Source organism: Cyrtonyx montezumae, unplaced genomic scaffold (assembly GCF_038088225.1).
Source record: "Cyrtonyx montezumae isolate F1298 unplaced genomic scaffold, pur_monq_1.0 scaffold_0, whole genome shotgun sequence".
NCBI classification, from domain to species: domain Eukaryota; kingdom Metazoa; phylum Chordata; class Aves; order Galliformes; family Odontophoridae; genus Cyrtonyx; species Cyrtonyx montezumae.
This window is the reverse complement of record NW_027071824.1, coordinates 38,174,363-38,199,988: the sequence shown is the minus strand read 5'-3', so window position 1 is coordinate 38,199,988 and position 25,626 is coordinate 38,174,363. Positions and strand designations below refer to the sequence as shown.

At 39.4% G+C, this 25,626-nt stretch overlaps 1 protein-coding gene across 2 annotated transcripts in view; it reads right to left on the bottom strand.

Annotated features, from left to right (window-relative positions):
• HIVEP2 (HIVEP zinc finger 2) overlaps nucleotides 1-25,626 on the bottom strand; it is a 127,072-nt gene that overhangs the window by 9,479 nt on the left and 91,967 nt on the right. For both annotated transcript variants that reach the window (XM_065732910.1, XM_065732918.1), the window contains 5 exons: nucleotides 15,966-16,010; nucleotides 8,982-14,607; nucleotides 8,074-8,228; nucleotides 3,042-3,217; nucleotides 435-536 (listed from right to left, as the gene is read on the bottom strand). In XM_065732910.1, the coding sequence (XP_065588982.1) occupies nucleotides 435-536; nucleotides 3,042-3,217; nucleotides 8,074-8,228; nucleotides 8,982-14,396 (5,848 nt within the window). In that variant the 5' untranslated portion in view covers nucleotides 14,397-14,607; nucleotides 15,966-16,010. The remainder of the gene's footprint in view (nucleotides 1-434; nucleotides 537-3,041; nucleotides 3,218-8,073; nucleotides 8,229-8,981; nucleotides 14,608-15,965; nucleotides 16,011-25,626) is intronic.

Below are 25,626 nucleotides of genomic sequence, written 5' to 3'. Positions count from 1 at the left end.
TCCATCTGTGACAGCTAAATATAGCCATTCTCAACAGTCTCAAAATGTATTTTTATCATATATATAAGCCTTAAAACTCTATACCCAAATTCAACACTGTGAAAACGTATACAAAGAAAATTCATCCTACTCCACCTTGTAACTCCAGTGAATGTTACCATCTCTCATAACTAAACTGAAAGTATTAGGTTCACTGTATGAGACAGATGACACATTTCTATTTCTAGCTCCTTCTGATGTATCATAAAAAACATATCTTAGACAAACAGATCAGATTTATTTTTTATACTTCCTGTTTGTTAGATGCTTCTTAATTAAAAAATGCCCCAAATGCTCTTAATATATTTTCCCATGCCAGCCACTGTGCTAAAGTGCAATGAGTCATTTGCATACTCCAGAGGCCATTCCAACTAAATTAAATCATTCTGACATACCTGCTTCTTCAGTTTCAGTATCATCTACAGATGTCATTGATACTCCAAGCTCCAGGCATTTTTTCATGTGTGCTTTAGACTTCATATGTTTTGTCAGATTTCCTATGGATCAGAGATGAATCTAATTAACTGACAACAGCAAAGATCACTTTCAAAGTGAGGTTTTGGTGTATAACTCAGTTATCCTGCGGATATCCTGTTTTCAGTTTAAAAACAAACAACAACAACAACAAAACAGACAAGGCTGAACTCATCTGGCCCACTGCCCAGAGCCTGTTTTTAATGAGAATGGACTTTTATAATTAAAAAAAAAATCAAATAAATTCAGCCCTGAAAGATATATAGGCATCTCTTCGCTTTTCCATATGACACTTAGTTGTACCAGCAAACTCAAAAACTCACTTTCAGCTGTTATTTATCCCTGGGTTTAGTGTTTGTGATAAGTATATACTGCCAGGACACTGACCATAACAGCAATGCACCACCATTCAGGGTTCAGTCAGAGTTTCACAGTGGCACTCTCAAGCTAAGTACTCTCCCACTTACTTCACATGTGAGCTCCAAACATTTAGTGCCCTGAAGGCATTTGCTGAACCAACAGTATTCCACAAAAAGACACTCATGCCTAATTTCTCAGTGCAAATTTATTGTCTGCCTGCAATCTCTGACCAGAGAGGAGCAGCACTCAGAGCACTCACCTGGGATGTGGTTAATCCAAGTTCAGCTCCCTGCTTTGGAGTATGGATCTGAACCAGACACAGCAGGGATTTGAAATCAGATCTCCCATTCCCATGAGGGAACAATCTAACACTAGACTATTGACTTACTGGTGTGTCTGTCTTGGTCTATTTTTTCACAGATAAGACAACTGGGTTGAGACTGGCCCCAGGAGACATTCCATAGCTAAGAATCCTGAACACAAAAAGCACAAGCCAGAGAAATGAAAATATCACTCTAATCCATTAGCCATTTCAGTCACATCTGCAACAGACAACTGGGAAAGTGCCAACCCAGTTCAAGGAAAAGCACTCTGTGAGCGTACACAAGCTGCTTTCGGGACCCTGACCAGTGTCTCCAGATGGCAGTAACAGTGCATCACTCTCTCAGATAGTGGATGTGTGCTTGGAAGCTCACAAGCTCCTTTTCTCTGATTTTCACTTCCAACTCGTTCATGTAATTCCCTTCTCAGTAAGTTTATTACGGTGTCAGTGTACTGCATCAAAAACCTAACTCAGCCTGTGACTCTTCTATGTGGCTAAGTACTTTGAAGATCTGTTCCTACTGTCCTCAGAAAAATAGGAACAACACTAATGAGGCTGACAACTGCCCATGAGCAACAACACACCAGTAAAACACTTCTTGCACTTTCAAGACTTAATTTCTTCCTACTCATCCCTCTCTTGTGCAATGGCACACTACCTCCTCCCTGTTTCCTCTTCTCTGCCAGAAATGCCTCAGCAAGCAACTTCACATTTAATTACATGCCATCTCTTCTGCCTGGAATGTCCTCCCTGAGCAGAGCTGCTGCAAAACCACAGTCCTCCCTTCACAAGGCTCTCCTGGAAGACCCATTTCTCCTGCAATGTCAAATAGTGATGTGAGAACAGCTTCCCAGATAGACCATAGGGACTACCACAAGCAGCTCCTTCTCTTTGTCTCTACACCCCATCAAAGTTCTCATCTTAAATTACATTGATGGGTCTTACTACCATCCATGAGCTATGCCCATCTTTGGCAGCGGAAGAAGTTGCTATAATCCTTATTCCTCAACACAGCCATGAAGTTGCACTGGGATCTCAGTAGAAATTTCTTTCAGCTTTCTTTTTCCCTTCAAGTCAATTCCATACAATAGAATCAGAACTAATTTCCATTCACTGTCAGAGCAAAGCAAAGCTAAGAAACAGAATATAAGGTTCATTTGGACTGTGCTACAAAGAAATCCAACCACAGAAGAGGATTTTTTTCTTTTAAGGAGACAGTTGCATGGTAAATCTGAATTCCAAAGAATATCATTATCTGCGTCCATCGGGTGACAAGTGAAAGCTTTTTTCTGTGCTGATAAACACATGTGAACACAAGATATCAGATCCTTATTAATAATTAATGCTGCAGTGGATGGAGTGGCCCATCTGGGAGACATACATTAATTATAAACTTGAAACCGACCCCCTGCGAAGAGTGTGAAGGCCTGTTTTCCTCACTTGCTGATGCTCTGCTTCTACACTATGTCACAGTAAGTGTACTTGCCTAGTAGCATTCGAGCATTGTTGCAATTAAAATTTGTACCACGTAACAACTTTGGCAGGAACTATTGTTTGTGAGGGCAGTTCTTATGCTACCATATTTTATTTCCAGACAGCTGAATCGGTCAGAGCCCACAGCTTTTAAAGAAGCTATCCAAGGAGTCTCTAAATCTCATAGTATCCCTGGATAAATTCAAGAGAAAAGAATGATCTCAGTCACGGAGTCCTGTATCCATAAACACAGTCATTTTGTTTTGAAGAAAATTCTTTCCTTGACTGCAAAGGGTGCTTGGATCCCAGATGGCAAAATATCTCAAGATTTGTTTGTGAAGTGGCAAAAGTTCAGATAAAAAGGGTCAAGTACCTTTAGTTTTGAAGGCAAAATTGCACAACTTGCATACATAAGGCCGGACGTCAGTATGAGTGCGGATATGTTTTTTGAGCATGCTGGGCTTTTTGCAGCGAATTCCACATTCTTCACAAATGTACTTTCCTCGGCCACGTCCTCTGACATAAACATAATCCTCATTTGATTTATACCTGTTGAAAGAGAATGAGTATTTAAATCATATAGACTCATATATCACATACATGCAGAAACGTTACCTCTACGCATCCAATCCTGATCTTGTATCTCATCACAAAACTGCCACATAAGTCCATGCAAACTGCTGAATTTTCATGCTAAAACTCACAAAGTATTTTCCTTTCACAGGGAATGTATTGGTCTCATTGTGTTTGTGTATCTTAGCTATTTTTTTAAACAGTATGAGAACAAAGGGCTGTGGTATGGGTATACTACAAACACCTTGTTAGGAAACAGATCAGCCACCATTCCTGTAGACAAACCACAACCTCTTCCACGAAACTGCAGATTGGGTTCATCTATCTGTACTCTTAAATCATGTGGGTATCTACCACCACTGAACACATGCTATAATTAATTTGATCCTTTTAAATGTATTTATCTGATTTATCCCCTGGGATCAGACAATTCATATTCTGCAAATGCTCATTTTCCCCTATTAAGCAAAAAGGAAATGCAGATGGCTAGCAAGGATGTATGTATTTACACTACTCATGTCTGAAGTTCCCAAAGATGGATCTCGCTCTAAGGAACACTGTGTTGAGCTAATGTAGGTACATGCTGCTCTAGAAACAAAATGGGAAACTTCCAACCTGCTTGCTTAGCAGAACACTGTAAAAGGAATTTTCGTAGCACAGGCATAAGCATTCAATGCTATTTTTGCTGATTACATTATCTGTAAGATAAGAATTAAGATATGCAAATCAATATAATACTTCACATATCATTTATTATTATGATTAACTGGTAATACTGAACTCCAAAAGAGCTGAAGGGATCTGCCCCAGCTGTTTTGAGGCTTAAAGTTAGTGGGCATTCCCTAGAGGGTAAACTTTATCCTCATTCCCCTGAGGTAAAATTCAGAAATTCCAAGAACTGAGAAATAATTTATCATTGCTTTTTTCCTCCACTGTCCTCTCCCTAAGCAGAACAAAGTACTTTCAGTCACCTTGTGGATGCAAAACCCACAAACTACCACTGGTACTGACAGTCAACACTTCAAATAATAAAAAGACTGTGTGAAAGGTTCTGTTAATGTGATGAAAACTCTACAAGAAGCAAGTGGCAATTTGGAGGGTTACCCAGAAACACTTTTCAAGTCTGCTTTTCTTAGACGAACACTTGTGTGCGTTCACAATATCAGTGGCAATACAAATACAGAAGCTATCTTAAAAATGCATAAAACACCGTCTTGTCCTCATGCCCATTGTATAATTTACTGAAAACATCAACTTCTCTTTCAAATATGGATGCCTAAACTATTTTCATCTCCTTTCTAATAAAGTTGTCTCTCTCCCTTTTCCATCCCTGTCCATAGTGCCACATGTGAAATTTGCCTAATTTAATGATCTCTCCAGCAGTTTTGGATGTACAACATTTCTGAGATTCTTCTCTTCTGTCCACCTCAATTCCCAGGTTCTCCTTTGTTTTTGCTAACAACTTCTAGTCATCTCCCTAACCATTGCTTATCAGCCACATTCAGGCCTTCACCCACAGACAGAAAAAAAGTCCAATATTGTTTGAATGACTGCCATCTTATCTGCTTTTCATCATTCCTTGCAGTCTAATTTTGCTGGGATGGACTCTACTAAATCATCCCTGATTGATACTGCTAAGAAAAATGCTGTTTTACATCAGCTTCTCTGTTGCTCCTTCTCTGCTAATCTTCTGCCTGACCTCATTCCACCAGTTTCTGTCACCTCTCAGATCCCACTGGACACACATAAATTGGACGTGTAAATATGGTCCAGTCCAAATGCGGAATCCCAAGAAGCTTGAATCTATGGTAAATACCTTCCCTAGCACCCAGAAATATTAGATCTTACCTATTAACTAGATTCTCTCAAATCTGGAGCTCTGAGTTTGATTTTAATGAGGCGCTGGAGTTAAAAGTATTCATAAGCCTTGGAGTCCTGAAATGTCTAACTAAATGCTATTTTACTGGGGATTTTCAATGATCTGACTCTGTTACTGATAGATATAAAAGAGAAAACGAAAAGCAAAGTGCATACTATTGCTGTAAACTGATACATTAAGCAAGATGTCAGATGAGTGGGAACATTTGCATTAACATCTCTCCTTTATTTCAGCTTCACACCATAAGTAACAAACAGTACTGTAGGAAGTATGGAATGTAAAATTGCTGACTTTTCTCATATCCCACCAGGGTTCTGTAGTCATAGCTGATGGAAAGCAGATTTTGTAAATCAAATCATTTCATTTGAATCAAGACACCTGCCAGAGTTGATAATATTGTTCGTAGGTTCCTACTTCAAAACCCCTTTTGCTGCAATGCTTACAAACTGCTCTTGACTGGCTTTAGTGTGGTAAGTGATGTGCTGTGACATCTTATTTTCGGCTGAACTCCATTCATTCTGTTGCCTCAGCTTCCCACGGATTCCCAGCCCTATCTAACTCACTTTTAGTCTACTTGCCATACAAGCACTCTGCTGCCCTGGCACAGAGCAGCTGCATGACCACACTTTCCTGTATAACAGACAGACTTTTCCAGAAACTGAAAACTGTGATGACTGCAGATCTTCCTCAGCTGTAAATTCTGAATTGCTTTCTCTGCATTTACAGTACAAAAATAATCAAGAACCCTAAGCAAATCCACTCCACAGGACAAATGAAAAATGAATGATAATATCCTCCTGAAACAAGATATTGCCATGCATGCTTATCTGTCTAGGGAACAGAACATGAAAGAAACACAACAGACACCTGCTGCACAGTTCAGTTCACTACTTGTGTGTGCTCAGGTGATGCAAATTATGAGCTTGATGAAAGCAAAAGAGAACAGAGTAGAAGAGAACAGCTCTACAAACATCCAAGAGCAAGCAAGCACTCATCTTAAAAACCTAACTTTCAGAAGTCATAAACAAAAGCCTGATGAAAAGGACAAACTGATTAGTCAGGATAGAAAATAATAAAAGATAGGGTTTACATCTCAAGAATGTTAGATCCATTTAAAAAGAACAAATAAACAAAAACAAAATAATGAAATAAATACAGTCCCGCAAACAATTCCTACAAAATGTACATTAAACTGATCATCTATAAGGAAAGTTTGGTCATGCAGCTGCTCTGATGAACACTATCACCTCATTCACTGAAGGCCATATGCCTTAAGGAAGTAAACTGCACTGATTATTTGTCCCCTCCCAATACCAGAAATTAATGTGCACATCAAGGTTTCTTTCTTTTTGTTCTGTTCCAAGGAAGGAGAATAAACCATAGCCAAGAAATACTAGGAGATATACCTAAGTGATACATGCAATATATGCCTTTACACAAATAGTTTCACAGACCTCACTGGTGTACAGCAAACTTAAGATGGTGTGAATAACGCACAAAGTTTTCACAAAGGAGGTGTTAGAGGGTAGAGGATTTATAGAGTGATCTGTTGCACCTTGCTCTGATCTGGATCCCCTACAAGTTGCTTTTCTTAACACACTTTTACCTTTCTGACCTCTCATCATGTAGCTTACATCAGCACAAACTATCTTCAGCTGAGTGATCCAAATTCAAAAATGATACATAGTGGGAAGCAGGCAAATCTTATACTTCAAAGTAGGTGTGAATTTAGGTAATATTAAATTTCTTGCAAACTTAGGCTCATCTCTGAATTTGAATCACTCTGACATAGCCAACCTGCTGACTTGGGTACAAGAACAATGTACAGCCACAAAGAACATCCGGGTTCTGTGCCTGGGCCAGCATACCAACTGTAATCTCCAAAATAACATGTTCAGTCTTTCAAGTAAGAATTAGGCTGTACCCTTTCATTGTCGCAGACAAGAAAGAAATGACAATGTTCATTTCATGAACACTATCCAAAGGGAGTCAAGCTACATGATGGTAATGAAGGACAACTGAGATTTCAGAGTACAAAAATATAAGAGAAGGAATAGCATGTACAAATTCATCATATCTCCATCACCATCTACTTAGTTATCCCAATAACACGTTGCTATGAGATTATTTGGGTTTGTTAAGACTAAAAAATAACTATTTTGTTCAGCCACCTGACTACTCACTACTATCCTCTGTCAAATAATTGCACTGTTAGAATTTTTTAAAGAAAAAACAGAACCTTACATTTTAGAGTATACTCATAGAGAGAGGTAAACAACTGTCTGTCTCATTTGTTTTTTTCTAACAGGCTTCATAAACCTCAAAATACTGCTAATGATCTTTAAGTTCTGCTTTTTCCCTCTCTCTGTTAGTTGTTTCTATTATCAAAGGAGTAATAGATAGACGTAGAAAAATTAATCATTTATTAATCTTAGATGATAGATCTATGGATTAAGCTTAAATACCATAGATTTAATTGCTATCTCACATTTTATCATCAAATCCAATTACAGTAAATAAATTTAATATTACAAGAACAGGAGTAAACTTTCCAAACTAGCCCATTTACACAAGAAGCACACAGACTCAAAAAATAGAAAAATGTCCTCATGGAAACTATTAAAAAACTGCATAGAAAATAGCAAAATCTTAACTGTCTATTTCTTTATTTATGACCTACAGATCAAAAATGACAATTCAAATTCAGAGTGAGCATTCTCGCAAGGATGTAAAAAACAATTATCCTATAGTATAGTAGAACAAAGAGTAATTATTCAGATATCCTGTAGTTTGTTTTAACATTGACATATACATAAAACAAGAAGAAGCTTGGGTGCTACAACACATGGCCGAAATATAGGAGACTGTTTACATCCCAGTTCATTCATGTTCATTTTCAAATCTATTTAAAACAACAGGCTGAGCTTTGAAATTTCCAGTTGCATTTTCTTACCCTCCTTCAAAGATTTTAATTCGTATCGGCTCAGTTTGTTTGGATGTAATGTCTTTATCTCCATGAATGTCTCCTTTTACTCTTTCTTTTATAATATTCCCCACTACTTTCTTTTCAAGCTTGCTGCCAAACAAGAAGAATGGCTCGTGTTTCATCTGCAGAACAAAGTCAAGGAATGGTGTTACTGCTGGAACACACAATAAATGCACACTTTATTTCAAGTACTTTTAACATTCTAGGTCAAAACTAAACTTTCATTGGTGCAACTCTAGACAATGAATTAATTTGTCCCATTCAATTTGATGGAGAATAAGAGAGGGGGTAACATGGACACATTTTTATGTGAGTCTGGAAAGAAAAGACAGCACTGTATCTTTCCTCAGGAGGAAAAAATAAAAAATTGTGGAAAATAGAGATGGAAAAGCCTTAGAAAGTAATTTATTACCATTACAAAAATTTCCCTGGCACGATTATCTAATACCTCGTCCATGAGCAAGAATCAGTATGTAAAAGACATTAAAATTATTTGAAAAGCCTTACTTAATTTTAAGTTAATCTAAACTTATGGACCTGCATGGATGCTCGTGTCCACTGTTAGAATCAGGACACTGCAAAAAGATGGGACAAAATAAAAGGAGATAACTTTTCAGGTTCTGAAACACATGAAGAGCGGGTTCGTAAGCCTCACTTTTTACAACTAATTCTGAAAATGAAGACAGAGGCAGCAGAAGTAGCAGAGATTGCAAAGGGGTAAAACGAGGCTCAAAAGTTGTCATGGGAAGTTATAGAAGTTTGATTTCCCAATGGGAATATATATTTTTTAAGCAATTGCAGTACATTTCATAGTTTACTAGCATTTTCTCAAATAAAGACATAGTAATTTAATTTTATTAATACCTCCTATTTACCTGAGCAAGTTGCTTCCATGCACTTGATGATGTCAGTTTACCAGCTCCAGATCTATGCATAGCAGCCAGGGTGTAGATTTCCGTGGTGTTTTTTTGCTTGGACCTTAGAAGTGCTAAAGTGGTCTTTGTACTTAGCCCAGATGGATTTGGGTTACATGAACTTATACACCATGAAGCGTAAACAGAAGATTTGAGGGTTGGTTGCTGAATGTAATTGGGTTTCGTATAGTTTAAGAAACACCAGCTCACAGTAGTAGTAGTGCGCAGGCTTGGGAACTGAAGGATCTGCTGAAAATCTGCTACATCTGTCAGGAGAATGGTTGAGCCCGTGACTTTCCCACTGGTACTGGATGTCACCTGGACTAGCATTCCAAGAGGCAATTTTGGATGTTTTAGTTGGTCTTCTGGCTGAATTTCTCCAGGTGGCAATGAAGACCTCTGCGGACTCATGCTCATATCTGAGGCTGTTTCATCAACATCCAGTTCTTCTGGAGATTCTCTTCCTTCAGAAGGGCCACTGGATTTCTGTCCTGGTGATGTGGAATCAAAACTAGAAAGTTTCTCCCTGCTTAGTGGGAAAGCATCAGCTGTTGGCACACTGACAGGTGGGAAATCTTGAGATGAAGAGGATGACAGTGGTGAAGAGGATGATGCAGATGGCAGACCTTCTTTTGGCTCAGTAGCACAGCTCTGCCTTACTAGTTGAGGCTTCTGCATTTTTGGAAAATCTTTCTTTATATCTGAGTTAGTTAACTCAACGGCACTTAGCTCTTCAACTATCTGCCCATACATTTTTTCTTCTTTGACTCGTTTCTGCTGCTTGGTCTCCATGAAGAGCTCCAAGCTGCTGGCAGGTGAAAGCATTCGTTTGCTTCCTCCCAAGGTAGAAGCCATGTCAGAACTGGAAGTCAAACAGAGAGGAATCGAGGGCTCCAGTCCAAGTGATAGTGTCTGTGGCACTTTCCACAAAGGATATTTTTCTAGCCCTCCATGTTGACCTAACATCTGAGCTATGTTAAATCCAATTCCATGCATTGTTGCACTAGTTACTAATGTTCTTTGAGAAACAGTCTCATCAACTTTACAAATTACAATTGCAGGACTGTTGCTCTGTCCAAGGATCTGGGAAATGCTTGTGTACATGACACTACCATAAGACGGCACATGGGTTTGAATCCTGACGGGAACAACTGTTCCTGGCAAAGGTTGTACAGATCCATCACCTGGGGAGTCAAAATCTGCCTGAAGATGCTGTTCAGAGGAGGTATCTGTTGGTTTAATGCTATGGTCTGACTGGTACTTAGCAAGAGTAATTTTTGAATACTGCCCAGATGTTCCTGAGTAATGCTGGTATGTTTGCTCTTTAGCATGCACATAATCAACAGGTTTCTTTCCAATAAGCTCTGGAGTATGTTCCAGGTGATAACTTGGAGGAATGTCAGTTTGGAAAGGTTGCTTGACATAAGATTTCTGCAGCTGTTGTACAAAATGATGCTGGAAGTGTAGAGGTTCTGTGCACGACTGCCACAAGACTGGCTGCTGAGATGGTGGTAAATGAACCATGCAGACAGTTGGATATGGGAACTGAAACAAGGTGCTATGAATAGAGGGCAATGGGACATTTTCCTGATGTGAAAATAGCTGCTGTTGCTCTGATGGATGTTTGTTAGAAATATAAGGTGCTTGTTGGATCAAAGGAGCCCTTAACATCTCTGGACTATCTGCAAGAACAGCCTGTTGATGGGCAAGGTGGGATGAGCTATTAGCAAGCTGAGTACAAGAGCCAACAGCCTGTTTTCCAGAGTCATCTACCTGAATGGGCTGAAGTAAAGAGGAAGGTGAGTGATGCCAGGCAAGCTGGGAAGAGCGAAGACCAGCCTGTGCATGTTCCATCTGCTCCTGCTTTATACTTTGTTCTGTGCTCTGATCAGTCTGGGAAATCTCTGGGAAACCACTAAATGAAGCCTGGCGAACCAAGAAGCATTTCTTCCTTTCTCGTGATGGAGATAGTGCAGTAGTTGGTGTCCCAGCTGACGAGGCGTGAGACAGGTTCCCATAATCAAAGGATTTACTTCGAATCTCAGGGATTTCAGCAGCGTGAGGACAGGGCATCTGTTCAGACGAGCAACGTCTCATTTCCCTCTGATGGTGATGCCCAGGGACGGAAAGTGAGTAAGCACCAGCTGGAACTGTTAAAAACTCAGACTGTTTTCCAAACTCATCTTGTTTGGGAGGTGTGATGAACTTCACATTTTCTTCTCTTTCAAAGGACATTGAAAAACTTGAACTGTGGGACAAATTACTTTCCTGGCTAGGGCTGCGAGAAAGGCTTGTACCAGTGGACTCAAAACTGGAATCTCCAGAAGAGTGCTCCATGTCAGCCAGTCGTAAACGCTTCTTTTTGGGTGGGAGCTTTTCAGCTGGCAGTTGAGAAAGGGTTTCACTTCTCTGAGGCCATTGGAATTCTTCAGTTGGTTTCTCCTGCTCTTTGTTCTGCACTTCTTTATCTTTCTCAGGCTTATCTGGCTCCTCCGTAACACGAATTTCAGGTACCTGTATGTTGTGCTGGCGAACCAACCTGGGCTGCATATGATATGACTGAGGCTGCTGGGATGGAGAGAGCTTATTGGTGTCAGTATTTTCTGTTTGTGGAGCTCGGTCTGGGCTCATTGGGGACTCACAAGTCTCATTCTCACATGTTTCAGATGGTGAATAGATTTTATCCTGCTGGCATGCAATATGTTCTGTAGATTCAGATCTTTCAAATGAGTTTGGCCTGCTCAATGAATTTGTGTGCTGAATGACAGAAATGACATTTCCAGGGGGCTTTCTAGTCAGTGATTCTGCAGTCTTTTCTTGCTCTGCAGTTAAGGTTGAGTCTTCCAGAGAAGCTGCTGGACTTCCAGTCTGCAGGTAAGGCCTGCACATATCAAAACGTTCTGCATGGCAGTGGACAGAATTGTCCAGACTTTGAAGGGAAAATCCACTCCTTGGCACATCCTGAATTTGGGATTTGGGATCGAAGTCCAAAGGCTGAATTCCTGCAGTGGTGCCCGTCGTACTGCTGCAAAGCATGGGACTGTCCTCCTCATCTCCAACACTCTCCTCTTTCCTGCGCTTTCTGTTTTCAAAAGTTCCAAGCATGGATGGCATCGCCTGAGATTGTCCAAGTGGATCAATGAAGTACTCTCCCCCTTTGTTTATCCCACCTAAGGATGGTGAGTCTCTGTAGTTCTGCTTCTGAGCTTCAAATTCTTCCCATTTTCTGTAGTGCTTTCCACTGGCATCATAGTCATAGAAGATCTTGTCTCCCATTTTCTTCTCTTTCATGGACGGTCCTTTGTCACCTACTATTTGTCTGCTGGAAGCAATAATTATATTTTTGCCTGGTCTTCCATGGTAGTCCGAATCTGAGTGCCCCTCCTGCACAGAGGGCAGTTCAAAGGCCGCCTGTCTTCTCAACATCCTTTGGTGGGATATTCCCACTGTGCCAGGGTAAAATACATCATCTGAGCCAGTCATCTTCTCATCAAATGAATGGCTTCCTCTCAGAGATGGGGGAATACTTAAGCTGTTTGCAGAAGAGGTTGGCATGGAGTTACTTCTAATAAGAGGAGAAGAATCTAATGGGGGTTCAAGAAGAACAGGCACCTCACCCTGTTGACTGGCTTGGTACAGGTTGGATTCACTTTTGATGGGGGATGTGGTGTTCTGGGATTGTCTAGATTCTGTGTTTCTTCCTGGATAAACTTGTGAAGATTTAACAGTACTCAAATTACTGGAGTCAATGAGTTCTTCTTTATTTGGAGTCAGCTGAGAAATATGTTCCTCAAGCATCTTTATATCCAATCTGTTATTTAAGAGAGGTAATGGCTCTGCTTTGCCCTTTCTACCTATTAAACTGTGTTCCTGATTTGTTGTGGCTACTGTTAGTGCTGTTCTCTGATTAATCCTATAAAACTTCCCAAAGATGATCTCTTCATAAGACTTTGCATTGGTATTTGGTGGGCTTATTTGCTGCTCAGCACTTTCTGAGCGGGAAAAGTAACCCGAATCAGTGCTTCCTTTACTGTGTGGGCTAAGGAGGTTTAACGACTGCTCAGAATCTTGCCCTTTTTTCTCTGACAGTCTTAGTGCAAGTCGCTGTTTAACTGTGTGAGAGTCATCAGCCTTAGTACTTAAGGATGGGTTTTGCAACATATCGGAGCCAATATAGGGTGAACTCTCACTGGGTAACTGAATTCCACTCTTAGGGATAATCAAAATGGGTACTTTCATTGGCCCCACCAAGGACTCTTCCATGGAGGAGTGAAAACTGCTCCTAGTAGAAATGTCCAGGGGGAGCTGCGGGACAGGGCTCAGTTTTTCAGACCCTTCCATTAGAAGTGAGGTCTCCTCATCAGTGTCTGTGCTCTGCTCACCATCTGAATGTATTTCAGCTTCCACATCTATGTAACTGGCATCTAGATCCAACTTAGAGACTGCTGACTCTGTGAAAGGTACCAACCCTGCTTTAATTGCATGGGCATGAGACTTTCTGTGCTTGTAGAGGTTGCTCTTTGTCTTGAAGGAGAAACCACAAGGAACACAAGGGTATGGTCGCTCCCCGGTATGAGACCTAATATGCTTTTTAAGTACACTAGGTTTGGCACAAGCCCTGTTACAGTAAGGACAAATGTACTTGCCAGGTTTTTTGGGTTTGTGCTCCTTCTTGTGAGCATCTTCTGATTGTTCTAAAGATTTCTGTGAATATTGGCTGTATGCAGGGTTTAAACTTGAAATCTTCTTCCTGGAGAAACCTCCACTATGGCTATGCATATGAAAAGGAAATAAGTCCTCTGAGGCAACTGATTGCAAGTGGCTAGGAAACTGCCAAGGAGGGCCTTCCAAGCTCTGATGTGGCTTTATGTTGTGCAAGAAACCTTGTGGCAATGAATGCTGTGGGAAAGAAAGTGAATGTTGACATGAGTAAGGAGTTGGACGATGCTGTGGATATTGCTTCTCTGTGACTTGCTGTGCAGCTTCATTTGATGATACCAGTTTCCCAGAACTAAAAAGTTGTGCTGATGCTGTGTTTCCAATTTGCTCGTGATCTATTTGTGGTTGCCTCTGTATTTCTTGATTGCCAAAAGTGCTCATCTTAATAACAGCTGAATGTTCTTGCCTCCATCTACTTGGTACTTTAGCAGTTTCTCCAGACCCTGAGGTAGCTTTTTGCCCTATAGCTGTGTCCCCAGAGTCCATTTTGTTACACAAGGTCTTAAGTGCTAGTTCACTTGAAAGCTGTGCAGACTCATGGAGTGTGTCCAAAGCTGTGCTTTTTAAAGTTCTGTTGCTCCCATTTTTCCAGAGCTGTTGCAAGTTCACAGACTTTTCTTTCTCTTTGGAACTTTCTACGCAGTAGTCTATAGGCATTAGATTTCTGTCTGTATACTAATGTGATTATTATACAGTCCTGTTCATGGCATAAACTTTCTTAAACAGTTTATTACACATTTGCAAAGGCTTATTAGAGCTTTTGGACATTTCCCATTGTTATTCAACACTGAGATGCAGAAGGACTCAGAGATAATTGTGATCTACTAGAGCAAAATTCTCTTCATCTCTTCCATGGTGACACAGCTATCTGTAAGGTAAAAGTAAAAACAAAGAAAATCCCCACACCAATTAATATCATCAGGCCAAATAACATCGGTGCAATTGGTTGCATTTTAATTGAGCCTTTTATTAAAAATATTGAGGTACTTACGTAAAGGTAACTACCTTTCACAAAACCCCATTTTGTGAGAAGACAGTAAAGACTGGCTCCAAAGATTTCACGCAAGTGTAATCACTAGTCAATAAAACTCTTAAGAACAGAAAACAGAAATCTACCCTTCTCAAACTGAACAGTTTTGGAAGGCTTTCTGAGGCCTTAAAAGAGACATGACTCTCAGAAAGTCTGCCATCTAGTTTCAAAGATCTTTCAGCAAATCACCACTGAAAACAGGAGTCCTAAGCCAATAGATAAGAATGACCTTATCCTGTATTACTCACCTACAGTTCGGACGTGCTTAAAATCACCTTGCCTTCCTCCAAAGTCAGCAGAAGGCAATAAGTACTTCCAGAGGTGAAATCCTCCCATATCATGGCAGGGGGGTTGAAACTAGATGATCTTTGAGGTCCTTTTTCAACCCAGGCCATTTTATGATTCTATGATTATGATGGGTGCTTTAGACATATGGGACATACACATATATGGCCATCCACTCTGGATATAGCTGTTTGTCACTCTCGCCTAGGCAGAATTCTAGCTGACTATCTTGGATAATTTAACAATTTTTAAGACAGCTAAATAAGGATACTTCCTAGCTTAGATCATATAATTCATTTTACAAGGAACTGTTGATCACTTTTTAAACTACTCTTGATCAGTCAAAAACAACATCAACTAAATATTCTGAACACAACAGTATCGGTACCTTTCCACATCTTCACTTTCTGACCATTATATTAAATTTTAGTGAGAATGTCTTGCTAGAGGTAAAACACATATTGGAGAAATGAGCTGTGAATGTTTTTACATAATTTCAGTATTTTAAGTTGCTATGTTGAAACATTCTTATCTAGCTATATATGCAGGCTTTATGCTTACACGCAATGTGATTCCAAAGTTCTATTAAAAAGAAGAAAACTCGGAGGCATAAATTTAACAGACAAGTACAGCATTTGAATTTTTGAAGAACATAAGCTTCCTGCTTCCATATTATCCAAAGAGGATATTTTCTGGATGAAATGGTGTGAATTATAAAGACAGTCAAGATTTTGCAATAGTGAGAAAAAAGGTTTTTTTTTTTTTAAAAAGCAGTATTAGGGATACTGGAATATTTTTAATTCCTACAGTGGATAAACTGAATTGAGCTTGAAGAAACATTAGATAAGTACAGGGAAACACATAGGGAATGAAAATATATGCCTTTTTTTTTTCTGGTATGAAACAATTACCTGCATCTTGTAGGCATCTAATAGGCATGACTATCTTCAGATTTCCTGTAGAAAAAAAAAAATCAGCCATAAGAAATTAATGCTATTAAGTATGAATGCTGAAGGAAGTTTTCTATTATTTACAGTCAGTAGAGGCCTGAAAACTTCATTCACCTATCTCCTGGAAAAAATTCTTTATTGTATCTCAGACGTCTGAGCCAGTACCTTTTGCAGAATGTAAGCATGAATCTTTTTCAGGGCCTTTTAAGGACAGCTTCTAAACTGGAGCAGCCTTACCTTCCTGAATCAGTAGAAAGAGAGCTGCCCAATGTCACTCTTCATTCCTACACCCTTGCTAAGCCTGGATTATCCCTGAATCCTATTGACAAATCCCCATTCGATAACTCTTTCCACCTAATACTTCTAGGCCTTCCAGGCTACTCATTAAATGTTTCAGGGACCAGGATGAAATCCCAGCCAGTTTGATAATGCAAAGGTACAAGAAAAGTAGTGAAATGCAAGTAAGATTTCAATATGGTTAATACCAGTGAGATACTGCTCAAGAACATATGGCTGCCTCCTCAAAAGAGAAACCTACAGACCAAGTACAGATTTAAATATGTACTTCATTATTCTGTACCTGACATAATCACACTGCAGGATGACGCATTACAGAAAAGACCACCACAGGAGACATGTCCAAAAAAAGGAGAACTGACTGGTATCTGGCTTGGCTCAAAGATCATTTCCCCCTTCCAGTAAAAATGAGGATTCTCTCATGAAGTTTTCAACAAATCCAATCTTGAAAATAGATTTTTGTTCGTTTTGTAAAAAAAGGATGTTTGTTCAATTTGGATTTATTAGTTTTCCTCAGGGGTTTTATTTAGGTCAAAATCAAGAGTACTTTCTTTTATTTTAAGGAGAGATCTTTAGAAATACCTGTAGTATCAGTGGCAGGGGAACAGATATGGGTTAGCATAATAACCTCCGGTAAGAAACAGTGAGAAAAACAGCTAAAACACTTATTCTTTCTCCATTGAATAAAACCAACAGATGATAAAATAGTAAAATAAATAAAATTAAAAACTCATCAGAAGTAAGAAGATATTTTAGCTCTCTGTAATCAAGATAAGTGATTAACACTTTTACTTAATAACATTTTCAAAGAACAAATGGATATTAGTAAAGCCTCATCACTTGATGTAAATAGAATCACTACTGTGCCACCTACTAACAATCAACTGGGACAAGGGGGAATGTTCCTATGCAAGAGACCATAAAAGTATTAGCCATCTTCAAATAAAAATACTTTTTTCCTTATTAGGCAATTTTGCAAATGGTGAAGAAGAAATTTCTAGAAGATGGAAACATTCTTTCACTTCTATATTCCCACCACTAAGTACATATTCAGAGAATAAATCTACCAATCACAGAAACAAGACAGCAATAGTTTTATCTGAACAAAAGATAATGCTAGTATACTTCCATCAATTCCAGTTCCATTGCAGAGTTCAAGTTATTTGGTGATCCTTAGTATTTTCAGAAGATTCTATATTATTTATCAACCTATGAAACAGGTATACTCTAATTACAGAGATTATTGATGGCTTAAGTTCGGTCAACATCATTCTACTGGGGAAAATAAATCCTTTACCAGAATCAACAAAGTCGTTTCTGGTTTGGTTTGAACTGTTACACATCCTGTGTCAAAGACGGTTTTAATATTATTTCTCTTTTTTTCCTTGCATTACGTTTTACTGGAGAAATCCAACACACTGCAAAGCTAGTTTGCATTCTGTCTGTTTTTTCCAGTCAAGCCTTTATCTCATCTTCCTGCATCCACAGACTAACTTAAGCCAACAAGAGACTTCCAAATTTCAGCTGATTAATGTGTCTCCTTTGGAAAACACTGTAAATCTACTTTCCAGTATTGCTCTTCATCAGAAATATATTCTTCAATAGACAGAAGCTCTCTATGTTTCAGAAACTTCATATTTAAAAGCGGTGAACTAAGGATGATAAAAATGTGCATTTTCTTTAAAGCTTCTGGCGCCATTCGGCTTCACTGGAGTGGCTGAGAGGAGCCCACCTACGCGGATAAGTGTGCTCAAGCTGCGCTGAGCACATCGTTTGCCACTGGCTGCAAAGGCCTCCCTGGAACTGTCCCAAGCCAGGTTCCCCTTGGAATGTGGCCTGGTGGCCAGATCCCCCACCACACTGACTGCACTATCTGCCTGCCTCAAACCAGGGCATTTTAACTTCTCTCCAAACTTTGAACACAAGGACATAACTGGGAAACTGGGAACTGTATTCATGTCAAATGCACCTACTAAATCAAGACATTTAAAGCTTTCTAGAAAGGAGCATTATTCTGTCATTCCTGTTCCTAAGGTGGCTCTGTGACCTAAATACAAGAGACACAGATCTGGTTGGCTGCAGAGCCCTAGGATTCTTCCTTTTTCTTTTTTTTTTTTTCTTCTTTCTTTCTTTACCAGATCATTAAAATGGTTACACTAAACAGCTTTAAAATAAAATTTGGCAAAACACAACTTTTACTACTTCTCAATTTGTAGCTCACATTACAGCCCTTGCAAGTGGAACCAATTGGAAGCTTATGTCTTCCCAGCTAAATCCTGAGTGCACCGTACAGAATAAATATTGACTCTAGAGTAAGGACTAAGGGTCAGATCCAGCCTCGCTTTAAATCTTTCCTGTCCAGCTCTGCCAGCACAAAGCTGTCCTAAAACCACTGTAACTGGCCCCCGAGGAATTCACATTCTATAGAACAACGGTTAGTAGAGACAACCTGCTGCAGTGGCTGCTATAAAATCCCTATGCTCACACAAAGATCTCTGCCACAACCCTTACAAGCCAAGCTTAGTTTATGTCTGGGATGAGCCCAGCAGCCAGTCAGCCTCACAGAGAATGCAGGCCACCTCTGAGCTATTCTCCACCTGCAGCTGAGAATGAAATTGACTTGGTCTTTTGGGAAGAAGACCTTTGGCTTGCCATCCTACTCCATGTTTCCTTCTGTTCCACTAATGATATACACACAGAGCTGCCTGGTATTGACAATGCAGTGGGAATACATACATACATACATACATACATTCATAAATTAAAAGACTAAAAAGAAAAGGCTTGGGAACCCTAACAGAATATGGATTTATGGATTTATATTTTGTTCTACCTAGGCAAAGTTACAAGGAGCTCAATCTTCAAAACAGCTCTACACCAGCAGTAGGCGTGCACCTCTGAACCAAAGGATTTAACCAGCAAGAAGACAGACATGCGTGTGTTTATCCTTCTGTACAAGGTTACAAATTCATTTGTGGGCCGAGTTTGCTTGCACATCATAGCAAGGTAATAAAAGGACTCCAGTCCTTTGGGTATATTTTGTCATTTTGCACAAATGAACTAAAATGATCAAATGCTAGTGTTTTTACACTATTCGACAACACACTTGACAATCTCATCAAGATGTAGACTCATTTTCTTCAGGATTTGACCTCCACTTACTAAAAAGATAAGGAAGAAGAAACACTTCTTCTATTATCCAGTTTTGTAAAAAGGCTACCCTGATTGATTCTCTTCATATTTTCAGATCCTTAGCCAGAGGTCCCTTCTGACTGTGGTTTTGCAGCTGGCCTTCTACCTGTCTATTTAAACACCTCTAGGAATGACTGTAAATTCCTCTGTCAACCACTGGCACTTGGCAAAATCTTGCTTTACTGAAGAATGCAAAGATGCCTATGCCTGAGCTGCAGTTCAACAGCAAGATGAGACTTCCATTTACACACGAAATTCCATGGTAGCCCATGGTTACGTGTATTTATTTTCATCTACTACTTTCTATACTGAAATAATTACTACTTCATCACATTTAAAGACACTACTCTGTCTTGTTCATTTAATTCTACCTCAGATATTCTGCCTGCCCTCTGAATTTCAGCATTTTATGGAATGCATTGTCATTTTCCAAAACTAGACAGAAAATCAGAGTTGTTAAAATACCCTGAAACATTTAGAATAACGCACATTTTTAAATTTGGTCAGCTGAACTGCCATTCACAATATTTGTTAAACATCATTTAAAAGTACTGCTCAGCAAGTACACTGTGAATTTATTATTAAACAATTAAAGAAACTGTACTAAAATTGCTTGAGAAGAAGCTATAGTGCAGAATCTGTTACTCAGTTCTATGTCAGGTAAATACTTGCGCTCACATGGATTCCCTGAGGATTCTGGAGCTGAGGAGACTGACTGTGAAGATGCTGTTACAAGAGCATCAAGTGCAGGACATCCTGGCTCTATGGGACTGCAAGTTGATTTCAGGCTTATACTGAGAGGTTTCTATGAACGCACACATCTGTGTCACTGGTACTTGCTGGCTCCAGGGGACAGGATCTGTGCATGTAAATCCAGAAACAGTATAGAATCTCATATCCTGATTTGTGTTTGCACTAAATTTGGCTCCAATTTTGAGAAATATTCTACAAAACTAGCAGTTGAGAGATTGTATACAATAACACTTTTTAATTGTAGTAGCACTGATTATTTTATTCATATGCAGGCTTTACGTTGCTCATCTTCACACTGCTAATTCAGCCAATTTAAACTGTTATCTGAGACCATTATCTGAGCACAGTGAAGGAAATAATCAGAATAAATAACCTGCTTGGAAGCATACTGAAACCAGTGTGTAGCTAGCAAGGTGAGGGAGGTGACTGCTCCCCTCTACTCTGCCCTCGTGAGGCCCCATATGCAGTAATACATACAGATCTGGGGCCCCCATCACAGGATGGACATACAGCTGTTGGAGTAGGTCCAGAGAAAGGCCACAAAGATGATCAGAGGTCTGAAGCATCTCTCCTAGAGCTGGAGTTGTTCAGTCTGGTGAAGACTCTGGGGGAGATCTCAATGCCACCTTCCAGTAGTTAAAAGAGGCAGACAAGAAAGATGGGGAGGGACTCTATCAGGGAGCGCAGTGATAGGACAAGGGGCAATGGCTCTAAATTAAAAGAGGGTAGGCTTAGATTAGATGTTGGGAAGGAATTCTTTACTTAGAGGATGGTGAGGCATAGATTGGGCAGAGATTGCCCAGAGAACCTGTGGATGCCCATCCCTGGAGGTGTTCAGGGTCAGGTTGGACGAGGCCTTGGGCAGCCAGATCTGGTGGAGGGCAACCCTACCAATTGCAGAGGGACAGAAAGTAGATTATCTTTAAGTTCCCTTCTAACCCAAACTATTCAATGATTCCATGATTAAAATAAATAATCTGTAATACTCTTGAAATAAGTCAGTTGGTAAATGAAGTGAAGAACAGGACTCTTCTTTCCTCTTCTGAACGTGACCCTACCAAGCTGGAGGTCAGACACACTGACAGGGCAAGACAGGAAGCTTGTATCTTTTCCGTGGCAATCTTACAGTAAATTCAGGCCTGAAGAAAGAGACTCTCATTTGACTTCAGAAAGCTTTGACCTGATAGAAGATATGACTTGGAATGACTAATGGGAGACAAACTGTTTCCACAGCAAGTCAAAGATACAAATTCAATATTATCCTGGTATTAACATGAAGGAATGAACATCAACCCAAGGACATAATGCCAGACATATTCCTCACAAAAACAAAAAGAATCAGACAGCGCTTAGATTTAGACTTCATCATTCTACATACTAAGTAGCTGAGGTTATTTATCACAAACTGAAAATAAAATAATCCAACACTTCTAGGATGTCTGCAGAGAAGTTCATAATACATACTGTAGTCCATTTTCAATTACATATTAATAAGAAAACATGGATTATTTTCTGTAAGAGATGCTGGCTTTTGTCCTAAATGCTCAGAGCACAGCTGAACTCACTTATTGCTATGTTAAGTATCACAAAATGTAATATTAAATTGCCACTTTCTACTGAATAATAGTACTCCCAAAAAACCTAAATGCAAGTTGAGTGTATATTTTAAGAAGCCATAGAAGAACCCTACAGCAGAAATGCCTTAACACTGACCTTTCCACTGTAATGACACAGATTGCTCACTGAAGAACATCGCTATTTCCTGTTTCAGCATCATACATAATGTACACATTACTACCGGATGGAAAAAATGTATAAAAAAAGCTTTCACGTTGCCAAAGTCCAACCGAACACAGACTTATTTCCACAGGATGACTATAAAAATAAAATAAAATGGGGGGGAGGGGGTTAAGAGGAAAAAAAAAAAGCTACACGGGAGCCAAATTCATCTTAAACACTTCCTTTATAGGTACAAGTTCCCAAACTAGTTTGTCTCCTTGAATTGAACAAATAACTGCTATCAAATAATTGTCAAAACAGCTTACAGGACAAGAAATCTTGTCAGTCAACGGGAGCTAATTGATCTCTCTCTGAGGCCACTGCTTTTAATACAGTCTGCTTCTGGTTGCCTAGCCTCGCTCTGAACATAGGATTTTGTCAGAGGTGCTTCAACACAAAACAAACTTTGTCTGATTGCGTTTCAGCACAGGCAGACAATCTATCTCAACACAAAAGCAAATAATTGGGATTATTCAGATGTGAAACTAAACAAGAGAAGTATGTAAACTGTTAGTCTGCTCACACTGCTACTTATTTCCTTGGAGAACAAGTTAAGAAACAAAATGGATGGGTAGAATTCCTGTAGTTTCTCACATGGAACTTTGAATGTGATGGCAGAAAAATGGCAGATCTGACAGCCCGCACTTCCAGCATTATTAAAAAAACTCAGAAGACAACAAAAAATGCAACTGTCATTTTGTGTTTTTTTTTCCCTGTTTGCTTTTGAATCAGAACATGCAGTCGCATACCGCAGTAGCTCCCATGCAGACAACAGTCAGAAAGAGATGAACACCACTAAAGACTTCTTTGAACAATATTTTGATGACTGAAATTAGTTTAATACAATGCACAATCTCACTGGTCCTAATCTGCACAAGAATTTCACTCAAGGGTGAGATAAGTAGTAAACAAACAATATTTACTAAATGCACAAAAATGATGTATAACTATCTGAAGGGGTGCTGAGATACAAAGGAGCTCGTAATTCTTGGCCTGCTCAATTAAGCAGTAGAAAATCAGCTCTATCTCACTTTCTTCCAAGCCACAGCAATTGAACAATGAGGGTACCATGCCAAACTGAAAAAGTGTGAAATAGTTTCTGATTACTGTTTGTAGGATTACAGCTTTTTTTTCATGCTTGCAGAGTAGAACAGAGATGCAGCTTTGGCCCCGCTGTTGCGGGGTCAACTCAGACTGTTATGTAAACAATTGGGCACTACAAAGCCCCAGATACCTGAACACTTTAACGCTATGAGGAGCAAAGGCTCAAACACAAACCAGTGATGCTACATGAGGCTATCCAGATTGCAATGAAGCATGTGCACTTGCAAGAGCTGGTGAATATTAATGATATCGAAGACCTTATTCTCAATTCAGCGCAAGAAATTGTGTTAATCAGAAAGGGAACAGAATAACCAAACTATGAATTTAACAGCACTTGTGAAGATAAAGTGTATACAAAGGGCAAGATTCCAGTATGCACATGCTGTGTAGTCATTTCTAGATTTCTAGATTTAAAAACACCATTTACAGTAAGAAGGATAAGAGTAGTGACACTGGAGAGTTCATATAAAGTTCTCAGATATAAAAATTTTCCTAACTGAAATTACATGCAGATCTTGACATGTGTCTTCACTTTCACACATGAATTGCAGACTTGGGCAGCAGATGAGGAGTGCAGCCTAGTGCTGGTAAGAGCCTGCTAAGGTGTCTCAAAGGTTTTCCCCAAGTTTCCCCAAGAAAAAAAAAAAAAACTCAATTTGTGTAAATATTGCATCACTTTCATGGACAAAGCAATTGTTATTCTGCTGCCAAATAGAAAAATAAATAAAAAATACCAGGCCTAGCACTTCCATCATAGAGGGAAAATATCACTGAATTTTCTGGGAAGTGAGGTTTTTTTCGGTTAAAAGTTATGCAATACTAATTATGCAACTGCTGTAGAATTTGCAGACAGCTAAGCCTTCTTTCATACTGTGTCAGAAGAAGCCCTTGAACTTACGTGAAAGTATCAGGGTGTTTCAAACACTTCCTTTGAATGGGCAAAGGCAACTACTCTGAGGGATGCACTCAGCCCTGGAAGAATTACATATGAAGACATTTATAGTACCTGATCTGGTGTTTGTTTTTTACTCACACTAAGCTTATTATACAGACTTATTTTAAAACCTGTTATTATTTACTGAGCCCTGTGGTCAACCACATGTCAAAACAAAAACAGATGCCTACAAAGTATTGGTATTGTGCTCCTACTGATTTTTTTTTCAATTATATGAACCCAAAGCAGAATGGGGCCCTTCATGGCAGTTTTATTTCAATCAATTGTGAAGCCTTTTAAAATCCAGCTAAGATCAGATAGTAAGCCTGAAGCTCTAAACACCCCACAGGTGTCACAGCAGTCACTACCCTGCAGCCCTATTGTTTAGTTTTTACTAGTAACTCAATATAGGCACTTTGCAGTGGTGAATCTAGGCCCTTAACATTGCCTAAAAACCATGATCACTGTAGTGGTCATATAACTTATATTAACTAGACTGCACGTTTAAGGATGCTGCTTTGTTTAAAACCCTCAGGGAGCTTAACAGGAGAAAAAAAAATGCTCTTTTAAGTTACTCTGGCCATTTTTTACAGTACTTCCTTATTTTTACTGTATGAGGCACTGGAAGCCAGCATGCACAGTATCCAATTGCATCAGAACACCTCTTAAAAAATTCAATAAAATATATATACGCTTTATGCTGCCTTTTGTAGGAATATATGATATTTCATTCTGCACAGTCAGGTTTCTTTCTACAAAACAAGTATCAACTCTATTTATCAATAAGACGGCCACTCTCCTGAGCAAACTCTGCTGAGAATATTTTCAACCAAAACTGCCTGAATCAACTTGTAAAGCCTTTGTTCTGGCACAAGTTGATACTTGAGGCACAATCCAAACTGACAGCTCAGTTAAGGTCTGAACACAATAACAACCACAGCTTTCCTGGGAAAGAAAGACACTGATCAGGTTCACGACTTGATATCCGTCAAGGTTAGAAAAGACAAGCAGTACTACGGGGCTTCTGTACTCCAATCCGCTCCTTCAAGTTTCATATATGTATCCCTCATCACACTAACTTTTGAAACAACTCCAAGGAAACCTGCAATATAAAGTCATTATGTTGTACTCAAAAGTGTCACAACTGGGCACCAAATTTCTCCTACCCAGGAGAAGTCTAAGTAAGGACAACAAAAACCTTAGAATCTGCAATCAGGCAAAAGAGAGCTCATCAGTGTTTTTAGGAGGCCATATTCACTGCTACTGGGGTATAGAAACAGAAAGCAACTGCTGCTCAGCTTCAGAAACATCCAAACAACTCTGTACAGGGTTCTCCTTCTGCATCGTGCTTGATCCATTCCACCAAATCTAGCTCTTTTTCGGTGACAAATGGAAATGAAATCAGCTAAAGATTTGACTCTGAAGTCTCTTGCATTCTTCTGATACATCAAATGGCACTTGTACACTATGAACAAAAGGAAATATCATCAACATAAAGACAGTATATGCATAAGCACATAGAGCTTTATGTTTGTCAATTAATGCTCCTTTAGATAGCTCTTC